The following is a 22,362-nucleotide window of genomic DNA, read 5'->3' as shown; positions in this document are numbered from 1 at the left end:
AGACATCTGGGACAGCAAACCCAAACCCAATCCACAGTACCTATCCTTATGTAGCCAAAACTACCCAGGCAAACAAGGGCAGTACTAGCAGGCTTGGAAGGAACTTTGGGTTTGAAGAAGTAATTTTGAAAGGGGGTATCTAAAGGTAAAGGGACACGGGTGGCGCTGTGGGTTAAACCGCAGAGCCTAGGACTTGCCGATCAGAAGGTCAGCGGTTCGAATCCCTGTGACGGGGTGAGCTTCCGTTGCTCGGTCCCAGCTCCTGCCAACCAAGCAGTTCAAAAGCACGCCAGTGCAAGTAGATAAATAGGTACCACTGCGGCGGGAAGGTAAACAGTGTTACCAGACTTTTAGAAGACATCTGAAGGCAGCCCTGTTTAGGGAAGCTTTTAATGTTTAATAGATTACAGTGGTACCTCGGGTTAAGTACTTAATTCGTTCTGGAGGTCCGTACTTAACCTGAAACTGTTCTTAACCTGAAGCACCACTTTAGCTAATGGGGCCTCCTGCTGCCGCCGCGCCGCCGGAGCCCGATTTCTGTTCTTATCCTGAAGCAAAGTTCTTAACCTGAAGCACTATTTCTAGGTTAGCGGAGTGTGTAACCTGAAGCGTATGTAACCCGAGGTACCACTGTATTGTATTTTAATATTCTGTTGAAAGCCGCCCAGAGTGGCTGGGGAAACCCAGCCAGATGGGCGGGGTATATTATTATTATTATTATTATTATTATTATTATTATTATTATTCCATGCACTGCTCTGGTTTCGCCAGAAGCGGCTTAGTCATGCTTGCCACATGACCCGGGAAAACTGTCTGCGGACAAATGTTGGCTCCCTCGGCCAGAGAAGCGAGATGAGCACTGCAACCCCAGAGTTGGACTTAAAGGTCAGGGGTCCTTTACCTTTTTTTTTAATCTAAAGGGAAGAAACCTCAAAACAGCCCAGTGTGGACTAAGCAGAACACTGAGTGTCTGTGGGGGGCAAGGACCAGAAAACGAAAGTTGGGAGGCATGGGATGGAGAAAGCAGCTGGCTGGCTGGGAGAAAGAATAGCAATGGACGGCAGATAGAGCTTGGTTGGTAGAGCACAAGGCTTTTAGTATCAGGGTCAGACATGATCCACATGTGGTGGACGTGTGAAAAGATTAAGATTTGGGGGGGGGGGGAGATATACGATGAATTAAAAAAGATGATGGGGATAACTTTTACTAAAAAACCGAAGGCATTTCTATTAAGTATTATAGATAAAGAGATCCCAAAAAATCTAAGAGAGGTATTCTTGTATGCAACCGCAGCGGCTCGTATAATTGTGGCCAAGGGATGGAAAGATCACGAGGCTCCAAAAATAACAGATTGGCAAATCAAATTACAGGAATTGGTGGAGACAGCTCAATTGACTAGTAAACTCAGAGGAAACTCAAAGCAAAAATTTGCTGAAAAATGGGATGGTTATAGAAGATATGTTCAAAAATACAGTAATAGTTTTGACTCCATGCTACCATTCGAGTGATAAAGGAACTAAAAGGAGGTGGATAACAATTAAGGATTTATTATGTTTTCAGAATGTATTAGAAAAATTATATAGAAAGGTTTATTGTTTTGTGTACATTCAAATGTAAGATAAAATATATGCAAAGGGACTTGACAGGAAGTCAAAGTTGAAGAAAAGATTTTGGAAGATAAAAGGGGGGAAATATTTACTTTTATTATTATCATTTTGCGTGCGGGTGTGAGTGTGTGGGTGTCTGCACATATGTGTGTTGTATGCAATGTTTGGGAGGAAATAAGACAGTAAATAACAAATAACAAACTATCGATGTATGTAATTTTTATTTCTTAATTATATTTAGTGGTAGTATGGCTGTATTGTTTTTTGTAACATAAAATCATTCAATAAAAATTATTTTTTTAAAAAAATATCAGGGTCAGAAATTCAAGCCCCACATTGGGCGAAAGATTCCTGCACTGCAGGGGGTTGGACTAGATGACCCTCGCGGTCCCTTCCCATTCTAGGATTGTATGATCCACGCATGACAGTATTCTGTTGCAGGTCCCTGCTTGTGCTTTCTGCGTTTCTCCACTCAGAAAAGGCTGTGGATTGTCCTTGCGATCTGCAAGCACAAAGCCCTCGGGTTCAACGCTCACAAACAATCTCCTTCTCTCCCCCCCCCCCTGCTGATTTTTCGGATGTACCCCCCTATGAGCAAGGTACATGTCCAAAAACGGGCTTAAATGCAGCGGGAAAGGTTCTGGAAAAATTAAGTCCAAGGCCTGCCATCGCCCCGGCCAAGTGTGTGTTATTCTCCTGCAGGCTCGTGGCTCAGGAGGTGGCTGCTCCCCGCGGAGACGGGCGCCCGGGGCTTTACTTGCCTGCGTTAAACACAAGCAATTAGCTCTAAAGAGGGCAAGGGAGGCAGAGAGGCTGAAAACACGCAAACAAACTCCCAACGTCGCCCCACTGGGGCGGCCGGCCTCCGAGTGTGTGTGTGTGTTTGCGTGCAGTTATTGTGACAGAAAATTTGTGTACACACAACTCGCTCCTATAAATAGCACAGGACCAGCCTAGCGAGGCCAGCTCTGGCTCCGAGGAGCTCCGGGTCTGAAAGCAGGAACGGCAGCAGTTCCACGCTGAGTTGCACCCTGGGGTTTTTCGTAAAAAGCAGTTTGTTTAGACACTTAAGAGGCGCCCGTTGTATCCGGCCATTGACCCCTCTACTCCAGCATCCTACTGTGGGAAACTGCGAAGGTAGGACCAGAGTGCTTTCCCCTCCTACAGTTTCCAGCAATAGGAATAGAATAGAATAGAATTTTATTATTACGGTCACAGACACTCACCTACAGGCGGTACCTAACACCAAGAAAACTAGCGCTAATACGCCCAGGAACCTCACCAAAATGCTGGAGAGGGTGCACCTCCACAGGCACATACCTCCACATGTGGTGGGAGTGCCCCAAAATCCAACTATTCTGGACAACAGCCACATGAGAAATATGTAAAATAACTAAGCAAGTATTAGACATCACCCCAGAATCGGCCCTACTAAACATCTTCCAAGACAACAATGCCCATTTACACCACAAAGAACTCATAACCCACCTACCGTATTTTTTGCACCATAACACTCACTTTTTTCCTCCTAGAAAGTAAGGGGAAATGTCTGTGCGTGTTATGGAGTGAATGCCTGCGGGTGGCGGGGGGGATCTGCTGCAGTCGTGAGCAGAGGATCCATGGTTCCCCTTCCTTCCTTCCTTCCTCCGTGGTTACAAAGCATGGATCCACATGGATCCTCAGGATTTTTGCATTGGGCTACTCCAAACTCACTGTCAGATCACATGTCTGTGGCCACAGCATGAACCACAAAAATCATATATCCACTATTTCATTTAGAATATTTTTTTCTTGTTTTCTTCCTCTAAAAACTATGTGCGTGTTATGGTCTGGTGCGTTTTATAGAGCGAAAAATACGGTACTTTCAGCAGCCAGAAACACCATAACCAGACGCTGGAGAGACCTGTCAGGAGTAAGCATGGACCAATAGTACCAAATAGTATGGAAAACAGCCCTACTAGAAAAATTAACCAATAAACTGAAACAGAAGACGCCTTTACCCCGGTATGGCTCCCCTTTATCACATACACAGCCAAAAAAGACAATGACAAGAATCCACCAACAGCATACAAATCAATATGGCTAACCTGATCCAAAACACTCACCCACCCCACTCACACATGAAAACAAAGACCACCACAGCCAACCACACAAACAACCGCACCCTAGGCCAACCCCAACCTCTCTCACCACCAAAGGAACACAAGTGAACAGCACAAGCAACACTGACACCAAACCCTACATACATTAAGCATAACAGAAACATCGCCACCCGACCCCCCCCCACCCATCTTCCCCCCTCCACCCCCTCCACCCCCACTAATGTCTCAACAAATGAAACGGATTTGTAAAAATGTTACATGGAAAAAATACGAGAGACATTACACTTACTTCTGTAAAACAAGAAAATCTTTAATAAAAAAAATTAAATTAAATTAAAAATTACAGTCACAGACCAGTTCCGGGTCACTTACAACATCAGGAAAATCATAAAACACAACAGGAATACATTGAATTGCAATTGGGTATAACAGAGACAATTCAGATATAGCGGCAGTTAAAAAATAATAATAAATCTCGATCACCAAAATATAACCTAAAATTGTCATTTAAAACCTTAATCATTTTGGTAGCACAGCTTGTTCCCTAAGTTTTATGGCAGTCGCACAGAATTTGGCCACCCTGAGCGTGATCTCTGGATCCTTGTCCTCTACCAGGAGTTTTAGACATTGAAGTTCGGACCCATTTGGAGATTTTTGTATAACAGGAGTGATAAATACCAAGCGTATATCCCCGTAGAAATGGCAGGGTAACAAGACATGAGAGACAGTTTCTACTGTCTACTGGCCTCGGTCCAGTATACCTGAAGGAGCGTCTCCACCCCCATCGTTCTGCCCAGACACTGAGGTCCAGTGCCAAGGGCCTTCTGGCAGTTCCCTCACTGCGAGAAGCCAAGTTACAGGGAACCAGGCAGAGGGCCTTCTCAGTGGTGGCACCCGCCCTGTGGAACGCCCTCCCACCAGATGTCAAAGAGAAAAATAACTATCAGACTTTTAGAAGACATCTGAAGGCAGCCCTGTTTAGGGAAGCTTTTAATGTTTGATGTATCACAGTATTTTAATATTCTTTTGGAAGCCGCCCAGAGTGGCTGGGGAAACCCAGCCAGATGGGCGGGGTATAAATAATAAATTATTATTATTATTATTATTATTATTATTATTATTATTATTATACCTCCGTCAAGCCTCAGGGGCAGACTCGTTCCACGTACGGTTTACCCTCGAATCTGCCCTGCAGTAAGGCAGACGGCAGCACGTTGAACCTAGCAAGGGTAAATGACCTTCCCAGCAATAGGTATTCCGCATTGCTGCCTCCATTCTGCAGATGCTGAGCTTTGCATCCTGGCTAGTCGACATTGAGAGCTCTTTCCGCCTCCGTGAATTTGTCTCGCCCTTTTTTTAAAGCCATCCAAGTAGGTGGCAGGGAAACTGTGGCAGGGAGTTCCACAGTCCTTTCTTTTACCTGTCCCAAATCTCCCAAGGTTCAGCTTCGTTGGATGAATCCTGGTGCTCTGAGAGAGGGAGAAAAACTTTTCTCCATCCACAGTCAGTTAAAGGAAGTGGGCTCTGATTCGCTAGGAGATTAGAAGACCAAAGAGGGGCCTTTTCAAAGGACTTTTCAAAGACTTAGGGCACATCCACACACACACCCTCCATTTGCCCTACTGCTTTCACCCAGGGAAATTCAAAGTTCAGCGCTGAATTGGAACAAATGAGAATCGGGTTTTCTTTGGATTGCCAATGAAACTGAAAGCTGAAAGGTTCAGGGTGGATAAAACACAAGAGTGGGACATTTCTGCTGAATGCTCTCCCCAAGGAGGTTCAGCTGGTGCCTTCATCATCATCATCGTCATCATCATCACTACTACTACTACTAGGAGTCTTGGTTGACCACAAACTTGACATGAGCCAACAGTGTGACGCGGCAGCTAAAAAAGCCAATGCAATTCTGGGCTGCATCAATAGGAGTATAGCATCTAGATCAAGGGAAGTAATAGTGCCACTGTATTCTGCTCTGGTCAGACCTCACCTGGAGTACTGTGTCCAGTTTTGGGCACCACAATTCAAGAAGGACACTGACAAACTGGAACGTGTCCAGAGGAGGGCAACCAAAATGGTCAAAGGCCTGGAAACGATGCCTTATGAGGAACGGCTAAGGGAGCTGGGCATGTTTAGCCTGGAGAAGAGGAGGTTAAGGGGTGATATGATAGCCATGTTCAAATATATAAAAGGATGTCACATAGAGAAGGGAGAAAGGTTGTTTTCTGCTGCTCCAGAGAAGCGGACACGGAGCAATGGATCCAAACTACAAGAAAGAAGATTCCACCTAAACATGAGGAAGAACTTCCTGACAGTAAGAGCTGTTTGACAGTGGAATTTGCTGCCAAGGAGTGTGGTGGAGTCTCCTACTTTGGAGGTCTTTAAGCAGAGGCTTGACAACCATATGTCAGGAGTGCTCTGATGGTGTTTCCTGCTTGGCAGGGGGTTGGACTCGATGGCCCTTGTGGTCTCTTCCAACTCTAGGATTCTATGATTCTACTACAAAGCACAAACAATTGTCTCTCTTCCCTTCTTATTAACCTATTGTGTTTCTATCCCACTACTTTTTTTCTAACAGGCTCAAGGTTGCTTACGAGATTCTCCCCCCTCCCTCATTTAATCCCCCCCCAAAACAACCCTGTGAGCTTGGTTCGGCCGAGAGGAAGTCACTGGCCCCCAAGGTCCCCCAGTGACCTTTATGTCAAGTGGGGATTTGAACCCAGGTCCTAGTCCAACACTCTAACCGCTACACCACCCTGCCTTTCCTCCAGAGACAGCATCTCTGAAACAGCTGTTGGCTGTCTCCAGATTCATGAGACCCTTCAGGATGTGGCCCGCCAGCCGTGTTCTGCAGCCAGCCTACACCGTTTCAAAAGGCCGGCTTTTCCGAATACTAAGCACACATACACAAAAGCACGCATATGAAGCCCTGGAGAGAGAACAGGCGCACGTGCTTCCTCCTTCGCCAAAGGCCCAGAAATAGTGACGTGATAAACACACACTCCATCCTTTCTGAATGACACACTCAGACCCCGGGGCAGAGGAAGGGGGGTGCGGTCCACCCCGGGTGCCACTACTGAGGGGGGTGACAAAATGTCAGGCGGCACTCCCCGCGAGGCCTGCAGCACCCCTGAGCCACGCGTCTCTCCTGGGAGGCAGGCTGCACGCTGCCCAAATTGTCCACCCACTGCCTCCCTCCCCAGCTGTAGGGCGACTGAATGGGAAGAGGCAGGCAGACTCCGGAAGCCCCACCCCTATGGGTAGCTCGCCCCGCCCTCACCTCGCTCCGCCCCATGGGAGGCTTGTCTCGCCCTCACCTTGCCCCGCCCAATGGGCAACTTGCTCTGCCCTCGCCTTGCTCCGCCCCTATGGGTGGCTTGCCCCGCCCTCACCTTGCCCCGCCCCTATGGGCAGCTCGCTCCGCCCCTGGGCGCGCCACCCCAGGAGCCTGAGCGGCTTCCTCCGCCGCTGCTCAGACCTCCATAGCTACCATTCACAGCTATGCTACAAACAACCTCTGCCTTGGTTGCAGAGAAGACATGACGCCAAGCCCTGGTGCAAGGATTTTAGCCATGGCTTGCCAGAAGCTTCTGAATTGGCAAGCCACAGTTTGTGACCACCCAGCAAGCCAGATTCTGGAAACCGTGCTTTGAGGTGATTTGGTGTTAAGGCACCTGTAGCCAACATGATGCTGTCCAGGCGTTGCGGATGACAATTCCATTGGCCATACCAGCTGCAGATGATGGGAGATGTAGTACAACAACATCTGGAGCACACTGTATTGGCTAACCCTGGTGTAAGGTTGTTTACCTGAAGGAGTGTCTCCACCCCCATTGTTCTGCCCGGACGCTGAGGTCCAGCGCCGAGGGCCTTCTGGCTGTTCCCTCATTGCAAGAAGCAAAGCTACAGGGAACCAGGCATAGGGCCTTCTTGGTGGTGGCGCCCGTCCTGTGGAACGCCCTCCCACCAGATGTCAAGGAGATAAACAACTATCTGATGTTTAGAAGACATCTGAAGGCAGCCCTGTTCAGGGAAGTTTTTAATGTGTGACATTTTAATGTATTTTTAATCTTTGTTGGAAGCGGCCAGCCAGATGGGCGGGGTACAAATAATATATTATTATTATTATTATTATTATTATTATTATTATTATTATTATTAAAGGTGTTCAGGGGACCTGTGTATCTTGCCTACCAGGCCTTCGGCACTCTGGTCCCTGAGCCACCTAGCCTAGGCTTTGTAAGTCAGGTCACTGGCTGGTCACTGTGGGAAAACAGGATGAAGAAGAAGAAGAAGAGTTTGGATTTGATATCCCGCTTTATCACTACCCGAAGGAGTCTCAAAGCGGCTAACATTCTCCTTTCCCTTCCTCTCCCACAACAAACACTCTGTGAGGTGAGTGGGGCTGAGAGACTTCAGAGAAGCATGACTAGCCCAAGGTCACCCAGCAGCTGCAGGTGGAGGAGCGGGGAAGCGAACCCGGTTCCCCAGATTACGAGACTGCCGCTCTTAACCAATACACCACACAGGATGAGACTTTGCTATGATGCAGCAGGGCTCTCTTTGCGCAGATCTGGCGGGAGAAATCCCCCACTGCGGGAGGGGGAGCTATATTTATGAGAGATCTCATCCTGACCTCTGAAGAGGCTTGTCTGACAGACACCTCGAGTTCACTTTCCCAGTGGCTTGTAGTGAAATCCATAGAGCTCTTAACGGCCTCATTTGTTTGTGACTGGAATTAGTTACTCTGGAAAGCACTCTCTTTTAAAAAAAGTATTTATTTGCTTGCTTCAGTGTGTCCAAATCCTTTATTCCCATCCATTGGAAAGAAGCTTCAAATCAACACAAGATAAACACACGGAAGTGTTAACACGTGAACTTTGCCCTTGCTTTACGTCTTGAAAGCAAATATTCACATGGCATTTAACTGCGTGGTGAGCAAGCATGTCTGCGGGGATTGCAAGCTAATCTTTATTTCATGCCAACAGTGGCATGGTTTGCACATCATGCTAAGTCAAAACCACGCATGCGAGTTCTGCAAGAGGAGCTAGAACTCGCCTTCTTCCTCTTCGGTTTTCTTACTGCTACCCTAAGTCAAGCCACAGTTTAGCTTAGCATCCCAATCCAGCCTCAAGCCACAAACCACTGGAGAAACTTGGTTTGCAGCTCATGGTTTGTCCGGCAAGAGCTAAACTGTGAGCTTGTGAGCTTGCGTTCAGACGATGCACTAAGCCATGGGTAGGCAAACTAAGGCCCGGGGGCCAGATCTGGCCCAATCACCTTCCAAATCCGGCCTGCGGATGTTCCAGGAATCAGTGTGTTTTTACATAATAATAATAATAGTAATAAATTTTCATTTATACCCCGCCCTTCCCGGTTCAGAAAAAGGGGCTCAGGGCGGTAAGTGAAGAGGCTTGCAGCCTTACTACCCATAGCAGAGAATTAGCAGGCCCAGTCACTCAAGAGCCCCTGCCTCACCTGTTGACTCTACTCTGAAGGAAAGCCCAGTGAAAATATTTATTTCCCAAGGATTTCCCTCCACCTGCCTCCCAGTGCCTTCGTCAGCTTTCTCTCTGCATAAAGGATCTCTTTCATTTGGGGCTGGTATTAAAACGTTCTTTTATATTTCAGTTATAAGCTGTAGTGGTTGGGAGTTACTCGTGCGTAATCCTGCTCCGTTTGAGCATTAGTTTGCCTGGTTAAACCCTCCGGACTGCACAGCCCATCTCAGCGTGGCTGCCCTTAGTCACTCGTAGAGTCTGTCTGTGGGCGTTTCTTAAAGCGCTGCCAACATAAGAGTTGTTTGATGCCCAATCGTCTCCGCCTCTCGCTGCGCGGGAGTCTCCTGCGCAGGGTGGGCGTGGGCAGCGGGGTGCCTGGGCTCTCCTCGCTAACTTCCAACAAAGAGTCTTGCAGCCCCTGCACCTCCCTGTCCCGTTGCTCTCCTGGATCCCTGGTGTTACACTTATTCCCTTCCCCTTCTTCCCAGCTGAGTCTCCCCCTAGCGCTGGGACCTTCTCCTGCAGAATCAGAGACCCTCTCCTTCTCCCGTGCCTCTGATGTCAGTTCCCTGACATAAGCCCTTCCCCAAATGCCCCAAGTTGGATACATCCAACAGTCCTCAAGAGGTGACTTTCTTCTTTCTATTTGCTACAAGCAAATTTAGCTTTAACGTAGAAAGTCTAAGCCTCAGCCACGGAACAGCCCTTTCGTTTCTTCTGCTTTATTTTGATTTCATTAGCCAAAAAATGAAGGTTTAGGAAAAGCATGGAAATTCATCCTGGCTAGTCAAAGATCAAGGGAAGGTTTTTCCCAAGCCAGAGCTCCAGGTGTGGTCTAAATGTGGTTTGATCTCAGACGAGGAAGGTGGAGAGGAGGGTAGTGGATTTTATCTTGCTATTGCCTTATAGATCACTAGCCCGTCTACACCTGCGTCCACACCAGCTCAATATTTTGGACTACAACTCCCATAAGCCCCCAGCCAGCAAGGCTAGTGGTCAAGGATGATGGAGGTTGTAGTTCAACAACAAGTGGATGGGGAAAGCTAAACTGGCCTCTTTCATTGCTGGATGGTAAGACTTCATTTTAAACATCAGTAATGACCAACTGCGGGACGCGGGTGGCGGTGTGGGTTAAACCACAGAGCCTAGGACTTGCCGATCAGAAGGTTGGCGGTTCGAATCCCCACGACGGGGTGAGCCCCCGTTGCTCGGTCCCTGCTCCTGCCCACCTAACAGTTCAAAAGCACAAAGTGCAAGTAGATAAATAGGCACCGCTCTGGCGGGAAGGTAAACGGCGTTTCCGTGCGCTGCTCTGGTTCGCCAGAAGCGGCTTAGACATGCTGGCCACATGACCCAGAAGCTGTACGCCGGCAACCTTGGCCAATAAAGTGAGATGAGCGCCACAACCCCAGAGTCGTCTGCGACTGGACCTAATGGTTGGGGTCCCTTTACCTTTACCTTTAATGACCAACTGCAACAACCACTTCCATTTTCATCACTGGACATATGGAAAATAAAGTCTTTGAGTTGCATGCCTTTTCAACTTCTGACCATCTTTTCCTTTCGATACAACTTCAAAAAAATATGTGATTCATATTGTGTATACCTGATATAATTTTTCCTACTGGTTACTTTATGCCTCCACCCTGATGCCATCTGGTTTGACTGTTCTTTACTGTTTGGTCATTGACTTGTTCTTGGAACTGCTTTGTATCACTTTCATAAAAATCCCAATAAAAATATATTTTTTAAAAAAAATCCAGAAGGCACCGTGTTGTCTAAACCAAGCATCTTTCCCCCGCTTCCCAACGCAGACAACTGGACTAGCATAGTGGACTCTCTTTGCAAGAGTTATTACTCAAGGGGAAATCTCAGCTGCTCCCCTAAAGGAGGAAGCCATCCCTGAATGATATGCAATCTCCTGGGATAAAGAGCAGAGCATACGGTTTGTACTGTTTACATACCTTGTGCTGCTCTCCAGTGCATCATTCTGTGCCCAAAATATCTGAAACAGTGGACTTTTAGAAGACATCTAAAGGCAACCCTGTTTAGGGAAGCTTTTGACATTTGATAAATTATTGTATTTTAATACTTTGCTGGAAGCCGCCCAGAGTGACTGGGGAAACCCAGCCAGATGGGTGGGGTAGAAATAAATTATTATTACTATTATTATTATTACACCCAGGGGTTTCGCAAAGGCCCTTCATCTTTCACCAATTGAATCATGGAGTTCACATAAATTATGCCCACCAATATTTATTTATTTGTTTCAAACATTTAGGTCTCACCTTTCTTAAAAAGTTGGACCTAATAGGTATCTCAAGCCATTTGCACAAAACAAAATGTGCATTTTATCAAAGTAATTGTTGAAAAGTCCATGCAGAATGTAGGCACCCTATATATAGAAATGAGCAAACCAGTGATATTTTAGGGAGCAGGCGGGGCCCATGACTTACATCATAGGAGCCTAAACAGCACAAAACACTGTTGCTGTATGTAGGTTTTATTTTATTTGGTTTTTTATCTTATATTTTGGAAATGTATATCCAGGTTTTTTTCCTTTAATTTTTTTTGGGGGCCCCCAAAAGAGTGGGGCCCTAAGCTATAGCTCGTTTAGCTTATACATAAATCTGGCACTGGGTGCCGCATGCAAACGCACACAGTGCCAATTTCTCAGCAACCAAATCACAGGGGAGGTCTGAGGGTGGGGGGGGGGGCGCTTTAAGTCATTAGAGCAGGTGCAAGGGGGACCATTACGAAAAAGGGGAGATAATTAGGGACACACAGAACTCTGTGCCTCCAACACTACTGAACCGCCATACAGTCATGAGGACTAGGAAGCCAGCACGAAGTTTAGTTTATTAAGTGGCAGCAGAGAGGTTTTTAGGAATGGAAAACTCTGCTTCTTGGCAATCCAAAAACTGCACAGTTCACAACTACATGGGATGCCAGGGATGCCACACAGGCGAGGAAGTAAAAGTCTTAAAAACGCCGAATATAGGTAGAAATTCCTGTAATATCCATCCTTGCTGATAAAAAAAACCCCACTATCTCCTCCGTTAACGTGCCTGAGCAGAAGCAAAGGGCGAAGGCATCCACCGCCCTGCTGAAACATGCCGGCTGGATCAAACTACGTCATATTCATAGCAAATCCACTCAAATCGAGGGACTTCAGTTAGTCATGCCCATTCAATTCAACTGGCCTCGAAACGGATACAGCTCTCCTGCCTGCAAAGCCCTTCCCTGCCTGCGCAAGTTCAATCACGCACCGCCCCAAAAACCCTTTCCCTTTTGCTTAGCGTTCCACGACAATCAGAGAATCGCAGAGTTGAAAGGTACCCCCAAAGGACATCTAGACCAACCCCCGCCGCAATGAAGGAATCCGAGCAGACTGCTTCGGAAGACGGGGGGTGGGGGGCTCTCAGGTTCTGTACTCAATTACAGAACACACCTAGGTCATTCATTTTCCCCAATTTGGACTGAATCTGATGGCGGTGTGTGTGCGCAATGCATCATAATTCAGTATTTCATTAGAAACAACAGGAAAGAGAAGGATGGGCTTTGGAGAATGCCATGCGCACAACCATTTCCCAAGCAAGCAGCGGAAGCACACTCAAAGCCGAGCAAACAGGAGTAGGCATACAGTGTCGGTTAGAGAGGGTCTTTAAGCAGAGGCCGATTGGCCACCAATAAAGTAATCTTTATAAAACTACAACTAATCCAGAATGCGGCAGCTAGACTGGTGACAGGGGGCGGCCGCCGAGACCACCGGTCTTGAAAGACCTACACTGGCTCCCAGTACGTTTCTGAGCACAATTATAAGTGTTGCTGCTGACCTTTAAAGCCCTAAACGGCCTCAGTCCAGTAGACCTGAAGGAGTGTCTCCACCCTCATCGGTCAGCCTGGACACTGAGGTCCAGCTCCGAGGGCCTTCTGGCGGTTCCCTCACTGCGAGAAGCCAAGTTACAGGGAACCAGGCAGAGGGCCTTCTCGGTAGTGGCACCCACCCTCCCATCAGATGTGAAGGAATAAAAAACCACCTGACATTCAGAAGACATCTGAAGGCAGCCCTATTGAGGGAAGTTTTTAATGTGTGACATTTTAATGTATTTTTAATCTTTGTTGGAAGCCGCCCAGAGCGGCTGGGGAAACCCAGCCAGATGAGCGGGGTACAAATAATAAAATTATTATTATTTATTATTATTATTATTGGGCATGGGGGTTGATTGGATGGCCTCTGGGTAGTCTCCCCCGCCAACGCCGGCTCCTTACCTGCCACAGCAAATACCCTCCCAGGATGGATTCTTGACTCAGCTGCAGTTGCTGCTGCTGCGCTATGGTGACCCCCAGCACCAGGGTGTGGATGGCGCAGGAGACGGCCGAGATGAGGACGATGGGCGTGAGGCGCAGAGGGAGGGTGAGGAAGAAGGAGAAGACGAAGAAGGCCTGCCAGCCCACCGTGTCGCTGGCCTCGTGGTAGTGGGCGTAGTTGAGGCCCAGGTAGCAGAATATCTGGGCGGCTATGAGGATCCACAGGATGTAGGGCATGAATTTGCGGGTGACGCGGTCCGGGAGGAGCTGGTATTTGCATAGGACGAAGAGGAGGATGTGGGCGGCCAGGCCCACCGAGGCCGCCAGGGTGGTGGGCAGCTTGTCAGCGGTGTAGACCACCGTGCACATGACGACGACGTAGCAGTCAAAGAGCGCGGCAAAGACCACCAAGACCAGCAGGGTCTCGTGGCGCTGCCTGCGGAAGTAAGTCTGGTAGAGGTTCTCCAGGGATTCCGGGGCGAACGTCAGGCGCATGAATCGCGGCAGGCAGAGGCAGGAGCCAGAGTTCCTCACCGTCACCTCGTGGGTGCGCCCGACGCCATGCTCAGGGTCGGACGGCAAGCTGACCGAGTAATCGGCAGAGTACTCCGCCGAGTACTCGGGCTCGGAGAAGGCCCTGTTCCGAGGCATCTCGCTCGCTGTCACCGACCGTCAATCTGTGAAGAGGATCTGCTGAAAAAGTTACCTCAGCAGTGGTCCAGCTCCCATTAAAAGCGGGGCACAGGCGCGGAAGCTTCCGGAGCAATTATTCAGCGCCTCCTTCCAAGGCCAGTGTGAAGCGATGTCTCTCACAGTCCAGCGTGCGCACACCTCTGGCAGAAAGAGAGAGAGAGGGGGAAATGTGTTGGTCACCCAGAACGCACATGGCCTCCATTTTAATGCCAACCTCCGGCCTAGTGCAGCAACCCCCCCCCCAAGCAAGCAGAAGATCGCCACAAACCGGCTGCACCCAAAAGCACACTTCTTTCTGCTTTCATCCGAACCCCACCCAAACAAATGTTTTTGTGCTGAGAGAATTCACATGCGGGAAGGTGGGGAAACAGCTGGCCAAGCGCCAGAGGAACTTTCATCGGAAAACGGTTCAAGAAGCAGATGAGAGGGGCTGTTCCTGCAAAGTCCGAAGAATTAGAACTGCAGACCACCCCCTCAAACACAGAAGGGAGACGGGAAAGATGCTGGCAAATCACTCCGCTGGCAAATCGATCCCTATCGGCTCGGCTTTAGCAAAATTCTTGGGCAGATGTTGAACATCTGCCGCCCTTCCACTGCCCCTCCAGGCGGCGAAGGTTTCAGCATCCAGATGTGGTTGGAAAAGGCAAGCAGGACTAGTGGTCAACAAGTTGGTCCCCAGGGGGAGCACGCTCCCTTCCGTAAGAGCCAAGGGGTCTTCGGACCCCCCAATAAAATACTTGAGGGGGCCTGGCCTCCCCAAAGATGATGGGCATTGCCATTCAAATGGTGTGTGTGATCGATTAAGCAGGGTGGGGCCTACTTGGGGCTCCCAATATTTGATTCAAGTTGGCACCCCTGCACCCTTCGCCACCCTGCTGTCTCCCTCGGTTTCCCCACCGACCGACCCCCAGCGTCCCTTGCCCCCAAAAGCCCCTTCTCCCTCCTTACCATCTTCCCCAAGGGCGTGTCTCCAAGCCGGTGTGGGTCAAGTCTTGGGCTCAGGCCCCGTCAAAATGACCCGGAGGGCTGGCACAGCCGGCCAGCTCTTTCCCACGGAGAGAGGGAGCGGCGGGGATGCGCGCAAGCTCCATTCAAGCTTCCTCCGGCATCTCTTCCCCGTCTGCCAGCTGGAAGAAATGGGGCGCCAGCGACGGAGCTGGCATCCAGCAGAAGGGAAAGCGACGCCGCCACCTCTTTCCGGACTCCCAAACTAAAGGAGCATCTTTCCCAAAGAGCCACGTTTCCTTTGCCAGCAGAACGGCCCGGCTCGGCTCCTTCAGGCTCCGTTGCTCATCGCATCCCTCGCCCTCCGTCCCTCTTCGCCCGGTTCTGCCTCGCTGGCGTCTCGGACCCCGGCTCCCCTGCCTCTCTCCCCGGCCTGGGGAGGTTCTTCCCGTCGCCTGGAAGACCCGCGGAGCGCCTGGGTTGGGCGGCTGCGCCTGGCGCGCGTCGCAGGCGGAGGAGAAATGCGCGGATGGATGGAAAGGGAAGGAGGGAGCGAGGCAGAAATCTCCTCCCCAGCGCAACGCCAAAAGTGTGTGTGCGCGAGGCAAAAAAAATAATAAAGAGGAGGGAGAAGGAGGAGCGAAGCGAGGCCTCGGCGCGGGGGATGGCAGAGGGTGGAGAGAAGGAGAAACGAACTCAAACAAGTGCAAGGGGGAAGCCGGAGGCGCACGTGTGGGTGCGTGCGCCCGGGCGCAGCTGCAACTGATGGAGGGCGATTTCTCCCGCGGAAAAAGGCAGCGGCAGCAGCGCCCAGTGGTTAGCGGCGGCGGAGGGAGGGAGAGGTTGGGTTTCCCAAGGAGCCCAGGCCAGACGATGCCGAACTAAGACTCTCCAGGCCGGGAAGGGAGAGGTGGAGAGAGGAGGTCCCCTTGGCTACCCAGCCAACGCGCGCTGCTTGGGAAGGCGCCTCTGCCGCAGTTGCCACGGCCTCGGGGCTCCGTCGGAGGAGGCTGAGCCGGCCCGCGCCGCCTCCGGGGTGGCCCTCGCCCGGGCTCCGGCCGAGGAAGACCCGCTGCAACAGGAGGAGCCGCTTTCGTGGCTCTGGCTGCGCTCCGGGCGGCCCGGCTTGGCCTCTCCCACGCTCCGCTCCGGGGCTGCGGAGCCTGGGAAAGGGAAAGGGAAGGAAGGACCTTCCCAAATCCCACCCTCCGCCGGCCGCTTGCAGAGGTAACCCTTTCCGCCCCGCGCCCAGGAAGGATGCGAGGGGAGGAAGGAAGGGCGCTCTGCACGCGCTCAGGAGCGCGCCGCGCGCCATCAGCTGGCGGGGTGCTGGTGGCCGGCCTTGGTTTCCTTGGGGGCTGGACGTAAGAAGAGATTGCTGGACCGGGCCAATGGTCCATCTTGGCCCAGCATCTCGTTTTCCCAGTGGTCAAGCAGAAGATACCCGTGGGAAATCCGCAGGCAGCATTTGAGCAGAAGATCATTCCCTCCTGTGATTTCCAACAACTGGAAGCAGAGCAAAGCAAATACCAAATATTCTGGTGAATTCGCATTCTACTGCAACTTCAAACGGGGAGGGGAATATTATTCTAATAAATAGATGGGTTAACAGGATTATCATTTCATAAGGGCTTGGGTCAATAAAGGTAAAGGGACCCCTGACCATTAGGTCCAGTTGCGGACGACTCTGGGGTTGCGGTGCTCATCTCGCTTTACTGGCCGAGGGAGCCGGCGTACAGCTTCCAGGTCATGTGGCCAGCATGATTAAGCCGCGTCTGGTGAGCCAGAGCAGCACACGGAAACACCATTTACCTTCCCACCAGAGCGGTACCTATTTATCTACTTGCACTTTGGCGTGCTTTCGAACTGCTAGGTTGGCAGGAGCAGGGACCGAGCAACAGGAGCTCACCCCGTCACAGGGATTCGAACCGCCAACCTTCTGATCGGCAAGTCCTAGGCTCTGTGGTTTAACCTACAGTGCCACCCGCGTCCGTTTGGGTCAATATACAAGCCCAAATTGCCAACACCATGCAAGGTGGTTGTGAGGAGTACAACTAGATAATGTGAATCACATTCATCACTTGATGGTGAGGATTTTCTCTTCTTGTTGTTACTATTATTTTGGGTTGCCATATGTCTGCTGGAAACAGTGTCCGGTCGTAAATCGCTGAAATGTCCTGGGGGAGAAAAACCTTCGTTTTATTTTTTCACTTTTTGAAATATGGCAACCCTATATTATTATACTACGTGGTGTCAGAAAGTATTTCTGTAGCCGTTGGGAAATCAAACGCTGCCGAAGATAAGCACTTTGTTCTTGCAGGTTTTCATGTTGCAATTTCACTCCAGTTTAAAACGAGGATATAAAATGTACTGTGTGGGACAAGTGGATGGCACCCAAAAAATATTTATGTGACTGAAAGGAAACTGCCTGAAACCCAAGGAAGCTGTTGTCAGTCTGTGGAGTCAACACTGGGGCAGAACAAACTGTACCGTTGGAAGGGACCCCAGGGGTCATCCAGACCAACCCTCTACAATGCAGAAATCTCAGCTAAAGCATCCATGACAGATGGCCACCCAACCTCTGCTTATAAATCTATGATGAAGGAGAGACCACCATCTCTTGTGGGAGTCTGTTCCACTGCTGAACAACTCTTACTGACAGAAAGTTCTTCCTGAAGTTTAGTCAGAATCTCCTTTCTCAAAAATTTGGTTCGAGTCCTATCCTGCAGAGCAGGGGAAAACAACCTTGCTCCATCTTCCATGTGACAGCCCTTGAGGAATTTGAAAATGGCTGTCCTACCTCCTCTCAGTCTCCTCTTTTCCAGGCTAAACATACCCAGCTCCTTCAACCGTTCCTCATAAGGCTTGGTTTCCAGACCCCTGATCATGTTGGTCACTTTTCTCTGCACACGTTCCAACTTGTCAATATCCTTCTTAAACTGTGGTGCCCAGAACTGGACACAGTATTCCAGGTGTGGTCTGACCAAGGCAGAATAGAGCTTTTAATGTTTAATAGATTACAGTGGTACCTCAGGTTAAGAACTTAATTCGTTCTGGAGGTCTGTTCTTAACCTGAAACTGTTCTTAACCTGAGGTACCACTTTAGCTAATGGGGCCTCCAGCTGCTGTCACGCCGCCAGAGCACGATTTCTGTACTCATCCTGAAGCAAAGTTCTTAACCCGAGGTACTATTTCTGGGTTAGCGGAGAGAGCCAGTGTGGTGTAGTGGTTAAGAGTGGTGGACTCGTAATCTGGGGAACCGGGTTCGCGTCTCCGCTCCTCCACCTGCAGCTGCTGGGTGACCTTGGGCCAGTCCCACCTCTCTGAAGTCTCTCAGCCCCACTCACCTCACAGAGTGTTTGTTGTGGGGGAGGAAGGGAAAGGAGAATGTTAGCCGCTTTGAGACTCCTTCGGGTAGTGATAAAGCAGGATATCAAATCCAAACTCTTCCTCTTCTTCTTCTGTAACCTGAAGCGTCTGTAATCCGAGGTACCACTGTACTTCCCTTGATCTGGACACTACACTTGTGTTGATGCAGCCTAGAATAGAATTCACATTTTTTGCTGCTGCATCACACTGTTGTGTACACACTATGCCTTTAAAGTACATTTGAAGCACATTGTTTCTATCAAATATTCTGGGCACTGTTGTTGGTTAAGGGTTGCTGGGAATTTGCTAACTGGGGAAAGAGGAATAAGGGTAATTAACAAATAAATTAAACAGGGTTAGAACATATAAATTAAACAGGGTTAGCGCTTTACAAAATCCGCTTATTTTTCAATGCCAATTAAAATAACAGTCCCCCTTTAAAAGTAAACATGAAACCTTAAGGTGACGGTAACACATTTAAGTATAATATTTACCTTATTTTACCTTTACAGCTAATAATAAACAAAGAGCATTTGCTATTTTTATTACCTTATAAAGTGTGTCTGGCTGGTTTTATACCACATTTAAATTACCGCAGCGATTGGAATACAGCGAAAGGTGTTGGCAAAGCAGTAGAGCACAGACATTTGGTGGCAGCGGTTGGAAGGTGAATAAGCCATGTTAAATAAAAGCTGGTTTACCTCACATATCCAGAATAAAAGTGGGGCTGTCTCTCCACACCACGGTTTAGGATCAGGTACAAGAGGGCATTTATTAGGCCAAGCACTTTGTGAAAAAGGTGGCTTTGAGGAGGGGTTTGAAAGAAGTAATAGAGGCGGGATGTGCAAGGCAGTTCCAGGTATAAGGAGAAGAAAGAAAGGGATGTGTTTAAAATAAAATCCTATCCTCCTAGTGGCCCACCAGAGGCTTGTGGCAGCAGATCATCACCATGTTGGGATTTTCCAAGGGGCACAGGTATGTTTGACTTCTGAGCCCCTCCGAGCCAAAGGCAGAAAGCCCAGCCAGCAGCCAAACGAAGCCTCAAGCGGTGGTTCCCACAGCGCAGCAACCCAGCAAAGGGGATGCAGCAAGGAAAACCACAGTCACCTCTCCGCTGGGAAGCGCTGAGCAAAGGCGAGTCCCCAGGCAACACGGCAGATTTGATCAGCACAAGGCATGCAAGCTCCACCCCCCAGTCATTCTTAGACTCCTTATTGGGTGAGCAACGCAGCCAAGCAACACAGATGGAGCTTCCCTCCTCCCTGGCCGGCAGGGAGGGAGGGAGAGGAGCTGCTTCCTTTGAAACCCAGGAAATTTAAGGGACATCATCAATAAGGGACAGCAGCGGGACACGGCGCTGGGATAAGGGACTTTCCCGCCAAATAAGGGACGGTTGACAGCTATGCATCACTGCCTCCTGTGAAAGTGAGTTCCAAGGTTTAACTACATTACATGAAGAAGTCCTTTTTTTTATCTGTCTTAAATCTTCCAACATTCAGCTGTGTTGAGTGTCTACTGGTTTTGGGACTCAGCTACGCAGCTGCAATCATAACGTTATAAGTGCGTTATACAAAGGTGACACCAGATGGTGCTGTAGAGCTCAATGGCAAATTGCATATCTATTTTATAGCGGGGTTCTCCATGGCTTGTTCATAGCGTTTTTTAATATCTGCGTAGATCCAGCCCTAGTGTTCTCAAAGAGGGAAAATTTTTCTGAACCCTGCTTTCTCCATGCTTCGCCAAGTTTATACACTTCTATTCTGTTACTTCTTACTCACCTTTTCTCTAAATCTAGAGCGTCCCAAACACTGCAACATTTGTTCAAAGGCGAATCTTTACCAGTGCTTTACCAGTTTCACTGGCTCCCAGTGGAGTATTGGGTCAGGTTCAAGCTGCTGGTCTTGAACTTTAAAGCCCTTTGTGGCTTAGGGCCCTTGTATTTATGGGACTGCCTCTCCTGGTCTGCCCCGCAGAGGACCTTAAGGTCCATGAATAACCATAGTTTAGAAGTCCCGGGCCCTAAGGAAGTCAGACTATCCTCTACCAGGGCCAGGGCCTTTTCAGTGATGGCTCTGACCTGGTGGAATGCTCTGTCCCAGGAGACCAGGGCCCTGCAAGATTTAACCTCCTTCCGCCGGGCCTATAAGACAGAGCTATTACGCCTGGCCTTTAATTTGAACTCAGCCTGATCTTTTATTTCCCTTCTCTTCCCTTCCCTCCCCCTCCCCTTTTATGATCACCCGCTCTGAGACCCCACAGCTAATTCTCCCCTGGCCTCCTCGCTGGCCCAAGTAGGACCAATTCAGCCAGCTAGCCCTGGGGATTATCTAATGCTTATTTCCCCTAAATTGATTTCTGAATTTTGAATTTTATTGTTGTTCATGTTTTTATACTGTATTTCATGCTGCTTTTACAATTAAGTGTTTTATATCTGTTGTTAGCTGCCCTGAGCCCGGTTTTTGAACCAGGAAGGGCGAGGTATAAATTATTATTATTATTATTATTATTATTATTATTATTATTATTATTATTATTATTCCGCTCCCTTGATAATTTCAGCTGCCCCTTTCTGAACCTTTTCCAAGTCTACAATATCCTTTTTTGAGATGAGGCAACCAAAACCATACACAGTATTCCAAGCACAATTGATTGGTATAACGGCCAAATTATATCAGTAATTTTCTTTTCAGTTCCTTTCCGAGTGATCCTTACCATGGAATTTGTCTTTTCCACACTGCACACTGGGTCTCCATTTTCATCTACTTCAAACCCCAGCTCTTGTTTCTGATCAAGTCACCGCCGGTTCAGATCCAGTGAGTTGTATGTGAAATTAAGATGTTTTTCACCTTGATTTTATACTTGATTATATTGAATTGCATTAGCCAGTTCACCGCCAATTCACTCAGTTTGGGCAGGTCCTTTTGAAATACTTTGCAATCATCGGCGGTTCGAATTCCCATGACGGGTGAGCTCCCGTTGCTCTGTCCCAGCTCCTGCCAACCTAGCAGTTCGAAAGCACACAATAGGTACCGCTGCAGCGGGAAGGTAAACGGCATTTCCATGCACTCTGGCTTCCGTCACAGTGTTTTGTTGTGCCAGAAGCAGTTTAATCATGCTGGCCACAAGACCCGGAAAGCTGTCTGTGGACAAACCCTGGCTCCCTCGGTCTGAAAGCAAGATGAGCACCGCACCCCATAGTCACCTTGGACTGGACTTAACCCTTCAGGGGTCCTTTACATTTTTACCCTCATGTGCTTACAGATCAGGCATGGCTGGTTATCAATAAGATACCCCTGTCAGTAGAACATGTAGGGCACGAGACTCTTAATCTCAGAGTTGTGGGTTCGAAGATTTCTGAATTGTAGGCGATTGGACTAGATGACTTTCCCTGGGGTCCGTCCCAACTCTACGATTTAGGAGTCTATGATTTTCAGTGAACTGCTGTGAAATTTGTATTCATCATTTATGAATTTGCAGTTCCTTCCTCTGCATTCATTAATACACTTCTTCTCCTTGCCTATATTTTGGGTATTCATACATTAGGAGTTATGTAACTCGTTTACGTAACTTTTGTCTGGTTTCTGGTGGGACCCAATTCACCATTCTATAGGAAACACAGATTTGAATTGTTCAAAGGGATTAAACAGCTGGACCTCTCAAACAGGGGGCAGATAAGTAAACAAATCCAGAAGCCTACAAATGGCATGAGTTTGCAGTTTGTTAAGGGCAGCTGGAGAAACCTAGACAGCATCTTAAAGAGCAGACACATCACCTTGCCGATAAAGGTCCGTATAGTTCAAGCTATGGTTTTCCCAGTAGTGATGTATGGAAGTGAGA

The 22,362-nt window shown here is 48.8% G+C and overlaps 1 protein-coding gene across 1 annotated transcript in view; it reads right to left on the bottom strand.

Annotated features, from left to right (window-relative positions):
* Positions 1-16,292, bottom strand: part of ADCY3 (adenylate cyclase 3) — a 102,108-nt gene extending 85,816 nt beyond the window's left edge. Inside the window, exons 1-2 of the mRNA XM_081188438.1 lie at positions 15,160-16,292; positions 13,480-14,351 (exon numbers count right to left, since the gene is read on the bottom strand). Of these exons, the coding sequence (XP_081044564.1) occupies positions 13,480-14,169 (690 nt within the window). The 5' untranslated portion in view covers positions 14,170-14,351; positions 15,160-16,292. The remainder of the gene's footprint in view (positions 1-13,479; positions 14,352-15,159) is intronic.
* Positions 16,293-22,362: the final 6,070 nt, after the last annotated feature.

The sequence above is a fragment of the Podarcis bocagei genome, assembly GCF_964188305.1.
Source record: "Podarcis bocagei genome assembly, chromosome: 3".
Taxonomy (NCBI): domain Eukaryota; kingdom Metazoa; phylum Chordata; class Lepidosauria; order Squamata; family Lacertidae; genus Podarcis; species Podarcis bocagei.
This window is presented reverse-complemented; position numbering and strand designations above follow the sequence as displayed.